This window comes from Egretta garzetta, unplaced genomic scaffold (genome assembly GCF_000687185.1).
Source record: "Egretta garzetta isolate BGI_Z169 unplaced genomic scaffold, ASM68718v1 scaffold277, whole genome shotgun sequence".
Classification (NCBI taxonomy): Eukaryota; Metazoa; Chordata; class Aves; order Pelecaniformes; family Ardeidae; genus Egretta; species Egretta garzetta.
Genome location: NW_009260271.1, coordinates 504,598 through 520,510, shown reverse-complemented (window position 1 = coordinate 520,510; position 15,913 = coordinate 504,598). Strand labels below are relative to the sequence as shown.

The 15,913-nt window shown below is 47.7% G+C and overlaps 1 protein-coding gene across 1 annotated transcript in view; it reads right to left on the bottom strand.

Moving 5' to 3' along the window:
• Positions 1-15,868, bottom strand: part of POLR1E (RNA polymerase I subunit E) — a 20,387-nt gene extending 4,519 nt beyond the window's left edge. Inside the window, exons 1-9 of the mRNA XM_035897847.1 lie at positions 15,161-15,868; positions 10,669-10,745; positions 5,540-5,625; positions 4,756-4,811; positions 4,241-4,385; positions 2,629-2,736; positions 2,066-2,162; positions 1,201-1,334; positions 2-32 (exon numbers count right to left, since the gene is read on the bottom strand). Of these exons, the coding sequence (XP_035753740.1) occupies positions 2-32; positions 1,201-1,334; positions 2,066-2,162; positions 2,629-2,736; positions 4,241-4,385; positions 4,756-4,811; positions 5,540-5,625; positions 10,669-10,745; positions 15,161-15,172 (746 nt within the window). The 5' untranslated portion in view covers positions 15,173-15,868. The remainder of the gene's footprint in view (position 1; positions 33-1,200; positions 1,335-2,065; positions 2,163-2,628; positions 2,737-4,240; positions 4,386-4,755; positions 4,812-5,539; positions 5,626-10,668; positions 10,746-15,160) is intronic.
• Between the last annotated feature and the right edge of the window lie 45 nt (positions 15,869-15,913).

The window sequence follows — 15,913 nt, the reverse complement described above, 5'->3', positions numbered from 1 at the left end:
GATAATGTGTGGGCATTCAGGACCCATTGGATCTAGGACAGAAAGGGGTTTTGCAGTGGAATGAGAAACACACACTCTTATACTGCCCATCTCCAGCTAGCATAATAGCACATTTACTACCACAACATTTCTCGCCTCTTCCCAGGAACCTAAAAGGAACCTGGGCATTTGATTTTTAGGTCTCACCGTTTTTCAGGTCAGAGAGAAGCTCCTAACAGCTTTTATTTTCTTTACAAATGGGATCTCCCACTTCAATACGATGCAATCTAAAATGCATGCATGTGTGCCTATGCGTGTGTTTCTTTTCCTGTCTTTTAACAGACCATCCTGTCACAAAATGTTGTTAACGCTGAAACCACACTAACAAATTCCTATTAGCACCAAGAACTAGTCCTTTCCACATCCTCCTTGACTAAGTCCTACAGGGTGACTCCACTATCTCCAGCAATGCAGCAAGACTTTTATGACAGGCTTCATAATGATCCTCTTCCATCACACCTCTGCCCCTGGAAGTGCTAACAATGACATTTTCAGCACTGACAAGGAGACTCATACACACAAGCTCAATGGAAGATGGCAAGTCTTGAAAGCCTCAACCAAAATATTTTGTGCAGTGCTTTTGAGAACAGCAGTTCCTGCCATTTTAAAAGAAAGATCCTGAAGACAGTGGAGGTATGATGGCTGTGATCTACACAGTCAGCAAATAAGCAAAGGATGATGAAAACATTCTCAAAGGCACTAAAGGACATCTTGTGTACTGTACGCCTCTTGCACCTGGAATGTGGGGACTGGATGAGGGAGAGAGCTGAGAGTTTCCAGCCTCTTGGCTTAGGACTAAAGTGCGAAAATATAAAACATGCTTCTAAGTACAGAGCTATTGATAAACTAGAAAGAATCTCAAAATTTCCAATCTAAGCTACCCTGTCTCCTACCAAGAGCATTTCATGGTGCCATCCTGATGCATGGCAGTTACAAAGGGACTGAAAAGGATCAGACGTACATCTCCCAGCAGATGCAGATCTAACAACCCTCAGCAGCACTGAGGTCCCCAATCTCAGCAAGAAACGGGCTGAAAGCAACTGCTTGCAGCTAGCTGTTTGATCGCAGCTCATTCTGGGCAGCTTTGCCGTTTTCTACTGCAGTAATTACAAACCAAGTGTCAGCAGGTAGCTTAAAAGTGGAGGAGCTGAAAACTCTTACGTTTCTTCTTGATCACTTTCAGGTAGCTGAACTTGATAAGGGTGTCCAGAAACCAGAGGCATCGGGCTTTGTGATCTCTGCTCTTCTCATCAGCAGGCAGGAACCTCAGCTCCTCTAAAACAAAGGAGCAATGGCTGAAGGAGAAAGAGGGGGAAGATGAGGCTCAAAGAACCAGAAGGACAGGACACACTTGTAACTTCAATGCTAAGCTGTTTCAGAAATGTTCCCTGGACACCTATAAAGAGCAGCCCAGGAGCTACTTTGTGAGCACACCACGTTCAGCCAGCCCCTTTCAGTGGGCAGCTGCGAGAAGGCCCCTGCACTGCAGAAACTGCAGGCTCTCAATAGGGCACACAGACACACTTCTACTCCGGCACAGGCAGACGGGAAGCACGGGGAGTGAGGTGTGGTTTGTGCTCTTCCTGATCACTTCAGCCCCTCAACACAAAGGCTTAACAGCTCGAAGTGTACGTCTGCGTCAGCTTGCCAAGCCACAGCAACTACCACGGCAAGCCAGGACTTGGCTAGGACAGTGCCCAGCCACGGGCACACCTTGCTCGGCACAGCTCTGTGGTCCCCCTTCTAGGCACCTGCCTTCAGACCCCACTTTGGATTTCTCCTCTCTCTGCAATCAGTTCCCCGATGGGCAGCCATGCTGCTGCACACGTAACTTCCTCACCTGTAGAACTATACCCCACATTCCCCATGGTAGGCATTGCTCAGCCATGCTTGGATGAAATGGCCTCCCCTCTGCACTGAAAAGATCAGCCTGGCTGTTGTGGAGCTGGCAGCAGTAGCCATCCTGCCCCATAGAAAAACACAGGGCCCACCTAAACTATCACAAGGTTGTTTGCAGCAGCATTACCTTTTATCTTCTGTTTTCTTGGTGATTTCTTCTGGAGTGATGTTAACAAAGACTGCTGCTGGGACCCGCAATGCTTCATACTCTGCTGGGGACAGAACTGGAAGGATTTTTAAAGAAAAGAACAAGCATGCCTTTGGTCTCCCTTCTGGTCTGAACAGCCTGCAGTGAGAGCTCTATCCACTCTTGCTTCAGGGCAGGGAAGGAAATTTTAAATAGGCAGGACATAACAACAAGATTCGGAAGCTGGCCAATGACAAAGGTGTCTAAAGGGCTGTGGCTCACCCACAAGTCACTCCTCCTGCATGTCTGGCCTCATTACTATTCCCAGTCAAACTGCTGCCAACAGGGAGGCACAGCATCCTCCTCTCTGTAGGAAGGAGGCAGGATATGGGACTTGCAGGCCCCAAAATTTCAGCACAGCATGCCCCTGTTCTCAGCTTTTGGCTTGTGAGGGAAGAAGGCTTGGCTCATTCACGCGCCTGTCAGCACTCACTCCTATGGGCCAGACCACTGACATTGAGGCTTACAGGTGTGGGAAACCACTCTGCCACAGAAAAAGATACTGTCCTCAAACTTGTAAACATGTTCTGGTTTGTCAGCATCTTCATTACACGGTGGGAGGAAGATGGAGATGTTCTGTACATCATCTTGGGCCACATCCTGGATCAAAGCTTTGGAGGGAAGCAGGAAAGAAGAGAGTGTTTGGATCATGCAAACAAAACCACATAGAACACAATGACAATCCTTCCTTTAAACACAAGTCTACTCAATGGTTGTTCTTGGGTTAACACCAGTTTAGTCACAGCTGGAGTTTTAAAGGTTCAAAACTCCTTCTCACTTTATCTCACTTGGGACAGTCTAAGGAAAAGGCTACAGCTCTTGCCCATTTTGTTTCGTTACTGCCACATGTACATGCTGACTGTACAGAAGGCATTCCAGTAGGCACAGAAAGGCCAAGAGCTTCTGATATGCCTGCTATGTATTCAGCATGCTGGGTTTTAGACTGGTGTCATCACTTCTACCAAGAACTTTTTGCTCCTTAAAATTTAGAAAAGCCACTCCAGACTAGAGAAAAATCTAGGGAAGAAGTGCACCAAGACAAACTGGTTGCTGCTGCTGCTGCACCCCTTGCATGCAGGGCGGACAGAATATGGTTCTGGCACCCTGGGTTCCACTGGACATCCATTTGGCACAAAACAGCTCTGACAGCACAGTCAATGTCCAATCTGGAACACAACAGATAAGAGCTGACAGGTTCTACAGTCAACAGACATCTCTCCCATTTGTAGCCAATGAAACCCAGAATACCAGAAGTGCTGGTGGAAAGGAGCTCTGGAGGTCTCCTGCCCAACCTCCTGCTCGGAGTAGGGCTGTCTGCAGCACTAGATCAGGGCAGTCCTGGCTTTGTCCTGCCAAAGGTTGGAAATCCCCAAGGATGGTGACTCCACAACTCTCTGTGACCAGTTCCAGGGCTGCACCTCCTTCTTGATCAGGGTGGTGGCACAAGTGGCTGGCACAGGCTGGACAACATAATACAGATGCAGACTCAGCAACACTCAGTAGCAGGGTTACCAACTCTCCTTGAAACATCACCTCAGTGCGATGCTTTGGACAGTGAACTTTCCCTGCAGTAGTGACAACAACTACGGCCATGGCAGACTCCTCTTTGCTCCAGGCTCCTCCATAGCAGATGCCTAAGACCATCATCCTGGCTCACAACTGCACTGGGGATGATTCTTGATGTGACCTGGTTTAGGGTACAGACCATTTCCCATAGACATGCCACTGTTAAGCCGGAGTACAGTTCACCTTAACGAACGTTCAGCGTCTCAGTTCAGACCAGGTGAATGTATTGCCTTTACCCCAGTAAACTGATATCCAGGGACTCTCAGAAGAGCTCCCAACAATGGGCAGGGACAGACACTGATGCCACAGGGACCTTCCCTCATTCAGGCAACTCCCACACTATGTCTAGCAGGATCAGAAGGAAGCAGTTCCTTTTCCACCAGAAAGATCTGCGCGTTCCTCCACATATGCCCTTCTCAGCTGTTAGACCAGCTGCCTCCTTGGTCAATCAAAGAAAACCCCTTTCTTCTTCCTACCACACGTGGCAAGGAACAGACAGATAAAGGCACTTCTGATTGCCTTCATTAAACCCTGAGACAATATTCTTACCTGTTACTCCCTTTGCATCTATAACGTTTGCTGCTGCTTTTGTCACAGCAGTACTCAGAATATCATTGCCCACTGCATTCATTCGCCTAGAGTTCAGAGCTCGCTTCTGCTTGCTGGTACCGAAGGCCTCAATGCACAAATCCATCTGTGCAGGAGAGAAGCAAATTAAAACACACTGCATCTCAGAGGAAAACTCAGCTAACCACCACTTATTCAACATTCACATTCCCTATGAAAACCTCAATCATTTCACTGAGCACAACCCAACCATACAACAAGCACTGATCTGCAAGGGGGCAGGAAGTAACTGGGCTTGTAATCAAGTTTGAAATAAAATACTGCCAAGTGAGGGACTAATTATGCACTGTCTCACAGACCCCCACAGCACAGAGAAATTGCTGAACCTGCACAGGTTTACCTGGCAGTAAACAAAACATCACAGTCTCAGACAAGTATCATCTGCCACTGTTAGCTGAATAATCACCATGGAAAGTGATATGGGGTTTCAACTTTACCTTCTCCCTGTAGGATTTATTCTGGTAATCCTTTGTGTCATCGGGTATTAAGTTATCTATAAAAGAACAAAAGTTAGTTAGTATGCTTGGCTTGCAGCAGCCAGTATTCAGCATCCCTTTAGCTCTAACCCATTACTGAAAGACCTGGCATAACACTTCAAGATCTCCTCCACAGGACTTTGTTAATTAAAGAACACACTGAATAGAAGGATATGTACCTAGAAGAAAAAAGGAGAAGCAGACCAATTTTTGCTATAAAGCCTACGAGCATAACACATGGATTGCAGCAATACCCAGGTTCTGCTGCACAGGGAAAAAATAAGCTCCCAAAACCCTGTATTCTTTGGGTTATCCTCCTGGGTTCAGTACCAAACAGCAGTTCTGCTGAAGAAAAGCTCTTTTGCTTTTCAATAATCCAGTCCTCTGACCTGACAACTTCCAGGCTTCCCTCAGCAGAGCAGACCCGGAGAAAGCTGCACTTTGAACAGAGACAACTTTGTTACTGACTTCAGCACCTTCACCCTCCCACCCGTAACGTCCTCTGCTTAACCTCCACCCTAACTTTCACCTTGCTTCCCTCTCTGTTTTTCACATCACACAGTGCCTTAGAAAGTGCGATGTTTCTTCCTCTGCGCTGAGGGAGTAAGATAGAAATGAGGAAGAAAGAGCAGCCAGGGAGACAAGAGAGCACTGCTGCAGCACCCAAGCAGTCAACAGCCGAATGCACGCGTCGGCCTGGCGTGCTGCAACGCTGGTGCTGGGGTGAAATGCCGTGTGCTCCTACCTGACAGCAAGGGCTGCATGTTGAATATTTCAGCATCATAGACTTCCATTTGCCCAGAGTCCTTGTCTAACACACCAACAAAATACCTGGGAAGAACAGGGGCAGGTGATTAGTGAGAGACAGCCCAGTGGAAGTGGTGTTTTAAAGCACATGGTGCAGAGCCATGCGTGCTCCCCATCCTCTGCCAACTCTTTTCCCTTGAAAATACAAGTTTTCCGAGCACACTCAAAATGTCACAATAAAACAAATTACCTCCAAGGCACACACTATATACATATGTACACATCAAAAAATACAGATTTGTTGCTCTAAGTAAATGCAGAAGCCTTAAGACAATTACATTAGCTCCAAAATGCACAAAGTCTAGGTGCCAGAGTGCTAGCTACTATTCTCTTTCATCTTTTTTCATGTGTCAGCACCCTTGGTTTCTCAGTGCCTCTATGCAGTTTCTTGTGTTTTTAAACCTTGGGTTCCCTGTGACCAGTTCTCTGCTTAGTACAAGTGACTTGAACTCCTCAGAGCTTCTCAGAAATGTGACTTTGCTGTCTCTAGAATAGGGTATTTTCTCTTAGGTAAATTCCTTTTCATCCCACATTTCAGAGGGGTAAGCCCAAATGGTTTGTGCTGCTGCTCACCATGTCTCATGACCCACCAGGAACAGGCTGTATGTCACCCTTGGCTGAAGGTGCTCGGGTTATCAACAGCACCAGTTTCTTATCCAGCCAGAAGAGTTCATCCCACATGATCCCTTCTGACTGGTGCCTGAACTCGCTCAGTCCTGTAACACACCTTCCTAAAACTCAGGAGATGCTTTCTGAAGACAGGACCCACTTGCACAACAGGCTGTTTGTTGCACTGGGAGCAATGCTCTCAGGGGAGCTGCCTGAGCACAGTGAGAGTCACAGCACCCCGCTGGCCAGAAAGGGTCTGGGGCAGTTCCTGCCGTCCCAGGAAGCCCAGAGGTCTGAGACTCACTGACTCTCCATTCAGAATAAACTGGACTGTTTGCTCAGAGGTGGTTTCTGCTCCCTGTTGTACTCACGAGCAGTGGTGAGTGCAGAGTTTTAGGCTGACAGCTGCCAAGAGCTACAGGAACAGATGCACTGGAGGAAATCCTCATGCATGCAGCTGAAGCAGATGTGGGAGGAAAGAGACAGAAGGATGGGGTGGGAAAACTTAAAAGAAAAGCAAAAAAGGACTTAATTGATTCTGGCCTGCATCGCTGGAGATCCTGAGGCATGTGCACACCTAATGCAAAGCTAATACCTGAAGCTGAACATGTATCAGCAGCTATGCTGCCTTGTTAGTTTCCATAGCTCAGGATCTCCAGAACCACTCAAGCCACTAAAACCATCCCTTAACCAGTGATGTGAAGTGTTCAGAGAGAAGAGTGCTAAATCTGCCTAGAAATAATACTGCACTGATACCTGCACACAATATTCACTAAACTAGTGGTACATATTCATTAAACTAAATTTATCTTTCCAATCTCAGGAAGAAAAGGCCCCTTGGTGCGTTTTTTCAGCTACAGCATCTTAAACTGAAGACTGTTACATCTGAAGGTCCAGCTCTCCTGGTTTCACTTCTCAGAAAGAAGAACAAAGATGAGTATTAGCATGTTTTGACAGACGATCTGCAGAGGTGAAACCAGTTCCTTTGACAGGACAGAACAGAGTATTGCAGTTGGAAGGGACCTACAATGATCATCTAGTCCAACTGCCTGACCAATTCAGGGCTGACCAAAAGTTAAAGCAAATTATTTAGGGCACTGTCCAAATGCCTCTTAAACACTGGCAGGAATGGGGCATCGACCCCCTAGCTAGGAAGCCTGGTCCAACATTTGACCACCCTCTCTGTAAATAAATACTTCCTAATGTCAAGTCTTATTCAGAACATAGGGCCACCAGGGCACTATTGTCTGAAAGCACCTCCTCTTCCTAACAGTTTTGCACAACTCAGTTTGCTCTTCACTCCCTCACCCCACCCGTACTTTAACTAGTCAGACACCATCAGGGCAGTGCAGTCCAACTAGAGGAGAGGTGACCTACGCAAGCAAACCATGCGCAGCAGCTGGAGTGGATCTCCTGGGCAGAGTACTTGGTACCAAGAGCCTGACATGCACATTACATGCATTTCAGCATTGTGTAGGCTACTAGGAGCCATAATATGCATGAAAGGAGAAAAGAAACACATTTGGGTATAACAAGGTGAGACTGTATCACATTGGCTCTCCACCCATGTGGTGGTTCTCTTCTTAGAGAACAAGGATCTCACATGCAGAATACTTCTTAGGAGGCCAGCGGGATCTGCCCCAATGCTACAAACATCACATTCCTAAACCAGGAAATGTAACTGCTGGTGGCTTCACCAACGCGTCCCTTTACAGCCCATGGCACAGACAGTTTGTTAGTTCACGTAGCAGCATCATGCTGTGGTCCTGAAGTTAAATGGTGATTAATGACCATGGGGTTTCCTGGGCAACAGAAGATGATCTTGGCTATTTCTTAATCTTAATGTCTTTCTTTCTTAATAACAGAGCTGTCAGTCCTAGGTTTCGGCAATATCAAATCATCTCCTCACCTTTCAGAAGACCTGTTCAAATACACTCTATTTGTATGTAACATCACAACTTCCAAAGGGACATAACATGCACAAACAATGCAACTGCCAGGTGCTGGAGTCTCCTGTCAAAATCCTCTTGATTCAGACCACAGCCTCAGTGGGAACTTCTGAGACAGCTGTAAGAAAGGCTACCAGGAACTTTGCATCTGAGCAGTTGCTCTGCTTCCACCTCCACGCTGCTGCCCCCATTCTGCCAGCAATCCATACCTGCATAGGGAGTTGCATTTCATAACTCCACTGCCAAAGTTATTCCCCACATATGAAAGCCTTTCAGTTTCTGAGACCTGAAAAACAAAGAAAAATGACTAGAATTCAGGGCTGTGAAAAACATTCTCTGCACCCGCTTTGTTTTCCCTAGTGCCACAAAGCTCTGTATTTCCAGGCATTGGACATTAGTCACGTGTAGGCAAATGTCACTTTGCCCATTTTGGGTACATTCTGATCAGGTCAAGATCTTTCAAAGACAGACATTTCTTGTCGCTGAAACTACCCCCAACATACAATTCTACCTCAGCTTTCACTGGGCCAGAAGACAAGGAACCACTGCAAAGAAATCATGGGAATCATAATTTAGAGTTTATCAGTGCTGCAAATTTGGTTGTCACCACAGTTGAAATGCCTTGCTGTGCTGACCACTACTTTAATCCAGAAGCAACAGTTTGTGAAAGAAACTGGGTTTTCTCACAAAGACACTATTTCCAGTGTTTTAGGGTTCTTAACTCAGCTGCTGAAAGCTTCTCTAAGCTTCCAGCCAGGACAAACCTCACAGATTTCAGCCTGGGCCAAAGGCACATATCAGGCGGAGCAGTTTAAAATGTAATTTTCAATAATCCATTTAAAGCCAATTCACTGACTAAAAAAAAAAAAAAAACCACCACAAAAACTAGCACTACCAGGAACGGCTCAACCACCTAAATGTATTTTGAAATGTTTGTGTCTCTACTATACTGTAGTTTATTTCTCCTGAGGATTTTGGCTGAAAAGTCATTTATTCCTTGAGTGAATCATGCAGGCAAGCAGCTGTAAAACTTCACAATAGCAGCAGAAAGCATCTTCTGACTTTAAGACTGATTCTCTCTTCACTGAAACAAACAAAAATCTCCTTATAATGTAATTTAACAACAGCAGCAAAAACTTTGGTAAATCACAGAATGGTTTGGGCTGGAAGGGACCTTCCAGATCATCTAGTTCCAACCCCCCTGCCATGGGCAGGGACACCTTCCACTAGACCAGGTTGCTCCAAGGCCCATCCAACCTGGCCTTGAACACTTCCAGGAATGGGGCATTCACAACTTCTCTGGGTAACCTGTTCCAGTGCCCCACCACCCTCATAGTGAAGAATTTCTTCACTATACCTAATCTGAATCTACCCTTTCAGTTTAAAGCCATTACCCCTTGTTAACAGTCCCTCTCCAGCTTTCTTGTAGGTCCCCTTCAGGTACTGGAAGGCTGCTATAAGGTCTCCCCAGAGCCTTCTCTTCTCCAGGCTGAACAACCCCAACTCTCTCAGCCTGTCCTCGTAGGAGAGTTGCTCCAGTCTGCTGATCATCTTCGTGGTCCTCCTCTGGAGTTGCTTCAACATGTTTGTGTCCTTCTTCTGTTGGGGGCCCCAGAGCTGAACATGGTACTCCAAGTGGGGTCTCACAAGAGAGGAGTAGAGGGGAAGAATCACCCCTCTTACCCGCTGGTCATGCTTCTTTTGATGCAGGCCAGGACACAGTTGGCTTTCTGGTCTGGCAGGGCACATTACTGGGTCATGTTGAACTTCTCATCGATCAACACCCCCAAGTCCTTCTCCTCAGGGCTTCTCTCAATCCATTCTCTGCCCGGTCTGTATTTGTCCTTGGGATTGCCCTGACCCATATGCAGGACATTGCACTTGGCTTTGCTGAACTTCATGAGGTTTGCACAGGCCCACCTCTCAAGCCTGTCAGGGCTCCTCTGGACGGCATCCCTTCCCTCCAGAGTGTTGACTGCACCACACAGCTTGGTGTCGTTGGCAAACTTGCTGAGCATGCACTCAATCCCACTGTCCACGTTGCCAACAAATATGTTAAACAGCACCAATCCCACTACTGACCCCTGAGGAACGCCGCTTGTCACTGGTCTCCACTTGGACATCAAGCTGTTGACTGCAACTCTGAATGCGACCATCCAGCCAATTCCTTATCCACCAACGGTTTGTCCAGTCATGGAATCCATGTCTCTCCAATTTGCTGTCAGTCCTAGGTTTCGGCAATATCAAATCATCTCCTCACCTTTCAGAAGACCTGTTCAAATACACTCTATTTGTATGTAACATCACAACTTCCAAAGGGACATAACATGCACAAACAATGCAACTGCCAGGTGCTGGAGTCTCCTGTCAAAATCCTCTTGATTCAGACCACAGCCTCAGTGGGAACTTCTGAGACAGCTGTAAGAAAGGCTACCAGGAACTTTGCATCTGAGCAGTTGCTCTGCTTCCACCTCCACGCTGCTGCCCCCATTCTGCCAGCAATCCATACCTGCATAGGGAGTTGCATTTCATAACTCCACTGCCAAAGTTATTCCCCACATATGAAAGCCTTTCAGTTTCTGAGACCTGAAAAACAAAGAAAAATGACTAGAATTCAGGGCTGTGAAAAACATTCTCTGCACCCGCTTTGTTTTCCCTAGTGCCACAAAGCTCTGTATTTCCAGGCATTGGACATTAGTCACGTGTAGGCAAATGTCACTTTGCCCATTTTGGGTACATTCTGATCAGGTCAAGATCTTTCAAAGACAGACATTTCTTGTCGCTGAAACTACCCCCAACATACAATTCTACCTCAGCTTTCACTGGGCCAGAAGACAAGGAACCACTGCAAAGAAATCATGGGAATCATAATTTAGAGTTTATCAGTGCTGCAAATTTGGTTGTCACCACAGTTGAAATGCCTTGCTGTGCTGACCACTACTTTAATCCAGAAGCAACAGTTTGTGAAAGAAACTGGGTTTTCTCACAAAGACACTATTTCCAGTGTTTTAGGGTTCTTAACTCAGCTGCTGAAAGCTTCTCTAAGCTTCCAGCCAGGACAAACCTCACAGATTTCAGCCTGGGCCAAAGGCACATATCAGGCGGAGCAGTTTAAAATGTAATTTTCAATAATCCATTTAAAGCCAATTCACTGACTAAAAAAAAAAAAAAAACCACCACAAAAACTAGCACTACCAGGAACGGCTCAACCACCTAAATGTATTTTGAAATGTTTGTGTCTCTACTATACTGTAGTTTATTTCTCCTGAGGATTTTGGCTGAAAAGTCATTTATTCCTTGAGTGAATCATGCAGGCAAGCAGCTGTAAAACTTCACAATAGCAGCAGAAAGCATCTTCTGACTTTAAGACTGATTCTCTCTTCACTGAAACAAACAAAAATCTCCTTATAATGTAATTTAACAACAGCAGCAAAAACTTTGGTAAATCACAGAATGGTTTGGGCTGGAAGGGACCTTCCAGATCATCTAGTTCCAACCCCCCTGCCATGGGCAGGGACACCTTCCACTAGACCAGGTTGCTCCAAGGCCCATCCAACCTGGCCTTGAACACTTCCAGGGATGGGACATACCCAAATTCTCTGGGCAACTTGTTCCAGTGCCCCACCACCCTCATAGTGAAGAATTTCTTCACTATACCTAATCTGAATCTACCCTTTCAGTTTAAAGCCATTACCCCTTGTTAACAGTCCCTCTCCAGCTTTCTTGTAGGTCCCCTTCAGGTACTGGAAGGCTGCTATAAGGTCTCCCCAGAGCCTTCTCTTCTCCAGGCTGAACAACCCCAACTCTCTCAGCCTGTCCTCGTAGGAGAGTTGCTCCAGTCTGCTGATCATCTTCGTGGTCCTCCTCTGGAGTTGCTTCAACATGTTTGTGTCCTTCTTCTGTTGGGGGCCCCAGAGCTGAACATGGTACTCCAAGTGGGGTCTCACAAGAGAGGAGTAGAGGGGAAGAATCACCCCTCTTACCCGCTGGTCATGCTTCTTTTGATGCAGGCCAGGACACAGTTGGCTTTCTGGTCTGGCAGGGCACATTACTGGGTCATGTTGAACTTCTCATCGATCAACACCCCCAAGTCCTTCTCCTCAGGGCTTCTCTCAATCCATTCTCTGCCCGGTCTGTATTTGTCCTTGGGATTGCCCTGACCCATATGCAGGACATTGCACTTGGCTTTGCTGAACTTCATGAGGTTTGCACAGGCCCACCTCTCAAGCCTGTCAGGGCTCCTCTGGACGGCATCCCTTCCCTCCAGAGTGTTGACTGCACCACACAGCTTGGTGTCGTTGGCAAACTTGCTGAGCATGCACTCAATCCCACTGTCCACGTTGCCAACAAATATGTTAAACAGCACCAATCCCACTACTGACCCCTGAGGAACGCCGCTTGTCACTGGTCTCCACTTGGACATCAAGCTGTTGACTGCAACTCTGAATGCGACCATCCAGCCAATTCCTTATCCACCAACGGTTTGTCCAGTCATGGAATCCATGTCTCTCCAATTTGCAGACAAGGATGTTGTGTGGGACAGTGTCAAATGCTTTGCACAAGTCCAGGTAGATGACATCAGTTGACCTTCCTTTATCCACCAATTCTGTAACCCTGTTGTAGAGAGCCACCAAATTAGTCGGGCACAATTTGCCCTAAGTGAAGCCATGCTGGCTATCACCAATCACCTCCTTATTTTCCATGTGCCTTAGCATAGTTACCAGGAGGATCCACTCCATGATCTTGCTGGGCACAGAGATGAGACTGAGTAGGCTGTAGTTCCCTGGGTCTTCCTTTTTTAACCTTTTTAAAAATGGGGGTTATGTTTTCTCTTTTCCAGACAGTGGGAACTTCACCGGACTGACATGACTTAGGGTATCAGGCCCAGCCAGCATGGGTTCATGAAAGGCAGGTCCTACCTGACCAACCTGATCTCCTTCTATGACCAGGTGACCCGCCTAGTGGATGAGGGAAAAGGCTGTAGATGTCGTCTACCTGGGCTTCAGCAAAGCCTTTGACACAGTCTCTCACAGCATTCTCCTAGAGAAGCCGGCGGCTCATGGCATGGACAGACGTACTCTTCGCTGGGTAAAAGACTGGCTGGATGGCCGAGCCCAGACAGTTGTGGTCAACGGAGTTAAATCCAGTTGGAGGCCAGTAACAAGTGGTGTCCTCAGGGCTCAATTTTGGGCCCAGTTCTGTTTAATATCTTTACCAATGACCTGGACAAGGGGATTGAGGGCACCCTCAGTCAGTTTGTGGGTGACACCAAATTGGGCGCAAGTATTGACCTGCTGGAGGGGAGGAGGGCTCTTCAGAGGGATCTGGACAGGCTGGATCAATGGGCTGAGGCCAGCTGTCTGAGGTTTAACAAGGCCAAGGGCCAGGTCCTGCAGTTCAGTCACAACAACCCCATGCAATGTGTATGGGGAAGAGTGGCTGGAAAGCTGCCCGGCAGAGGGGACCTGGGCGTGTTGGCTGACAGCTGGCTGAATATATTCTCTCAGTCCCTGCCTTTGCCTTCTGCAGCTTGGACAGCGTGGCTTGAGCACTTGCCAGTGAAGACTGAGGCAAAAAAGTTGCTGAGTACCTCCGCCCTCTCCATATCCTGGGTAACCACGTCTCCTGTTTCCTTCCGCAGGAGGCCCACACTTTCCCTAGTCTTCCTTTTATCAGCGACATACCTATAGAAGTTTTTCTTGTTGCCCATGATGTCCCTGGCCAGACTTAATTCTACCTTCAGCTTTTCTAGCCTGATCCCCAGCTGCTCAGACAATTTCTCGGTATTCCTCTCAGGCTACCCGTCCTTGCTTCCACCCTCTGTAGGCTTCCTTTTTGTGTTTGACTTTGTCCAGGAGCTCCTTGTTCATCCATGCAGGCCTCCTGGCATTTTTGCCCGACTTCTTTGTTGGGATGCATTGCTCCCAAGCTTGGAGAAGGTGATCCTTGAATATCAACCAGCTTTCTAGGGCCCCCCTTTCCTCCAGGATTTTATCGCATGGTGCTCTACCAAACAGATCCCTGAAGAGGCCAAAGTCTGCTGTCCTGAAGTTCAGGGTAGTGAGCTTGCTGTGCACCCTCCTTGGTGCCCTAAGGATCTTGAACTCCACTGTTTCATGGTCACCACAGCCAAAACTGCCCTTGAGCTGACATTCCCCACCAGTCCCTCCTTACTGATGAGTACAAGGTCCAGCATAGCACCTCTCCTTGTTGTCTCCCCTATCACTTGGAGTAGGAAGTTATCATCAACATATTCCAGTAACCTCACGGATTGCTTATGCCATGCTGTGTTGTGCCTCCAACAGATACTGGGGTGGCTGAAGTCCCCCATGAGGACCAGGGCTTGTGAACATAAGGCTGCTCCTATCTGTCTATAGAGGGCCTCATCCGCTCAAGACTTCCTGGTCAGGTGGCCTGTAGCAGACCCCCACTATAATGTCACCCATCCCTGCTCTCCCATTAATCTTGACCTATAAGCTCTCAGTCGGCTCCTCATCCATCCCCAGGTGGAGATCCATGCCCTCCAGCTGGTCACTGACATAGGGGATGACACCCTCTCCTCATCTCCCCTGCCTGTCCTTCCTAAAGAGCCTGTATCCTTCCATTCCAATGCTCCAGTCATACAAGCCATCCCACCAGGTCTCTGTGATGCCAATAAGATCCTAGCCTTGCAGGTGTGCATAAAGAATTCACTGTTCACTGTGTAAACATTACAGAACAGATTTTGTGATCAAATGGACCTGACTAATTGTTAAGCAACAGCTTTTAATTTTCAAACATTATTTGCCTTAGGTTATTAAAATAAATCAGAAGCACACACAACTTCAGTAAATCAACCTTTGCCTGAGAATACACAACCATGTATCAATCAAAATTTTTCAAATAAGCACATATTCAGTTCTGACGGAAAGGTTACTAACTCTCACATGTCACTCTCAACATCATTAATCAAAATGTCCCACATGGCATTATTTGGGTTCTTTTCTGTCCCAAGAGCCAACCTGCAATGTCATGTCCAGGAGGGCGTGGTCTGATCCTGACACGCTCCACAGAAACCACCACGGCCCGAGACTTGACAGGGCTGCAGGACCTGCACCCGCTTTCTCTGGGGTCCAAGGACACCTTGTGGGTCTCCACAGAAGGCCTCGGCGGGGAGCATGGCTTGCCAGCACAGAGTACTCTGCAGGGCAGGAGCACAGCTCTCCCCCTGCCTATCCCTGGGCAGCGCTTCCCTGAACGTTAAGTGCTTCCCTGTTTTGCTGCCCAGTAGCACACCCACCTCCATTGTGGCGGCAGCCCACATAAGAACCAGAACTTCCTCTGAAATCCCAGAGTAAAATCGGGGAAAAAAATTTCTCTCTCTCTCACAGGCTGGGGGTCAACTTTGATTGTTTTTTAAATCTGCTACAAAGCAAAGGTCCATGCAGATTTTCTGAGTCTTGCTCACTATACGGTCACGACAGCAGCTGGAGCAGGGCAGCAGGCAAGAGCCTGGAGAGGAACTGCAGTCTCCCTGAAGCGGGACCACAGGGACTGTGTGTCTGACCAAGGTTTCTAGCTCCTATTTGCAGGAGCTGCCCTGACCACAGCCGTATGGGGAAAAAAGGGTGAAAACCCGTGACCACGCGCCGAGGCGGGTATTGCTCACACGCCTTCGGCACGGGTCCGGGCTGAGCTCTGACCCTGACCTCCGACGGAGGCCGCGGCCGCCCAGCGCGCCAGGCTCCAGCAGAGCGCCCCGCGGTGCGGGGCAG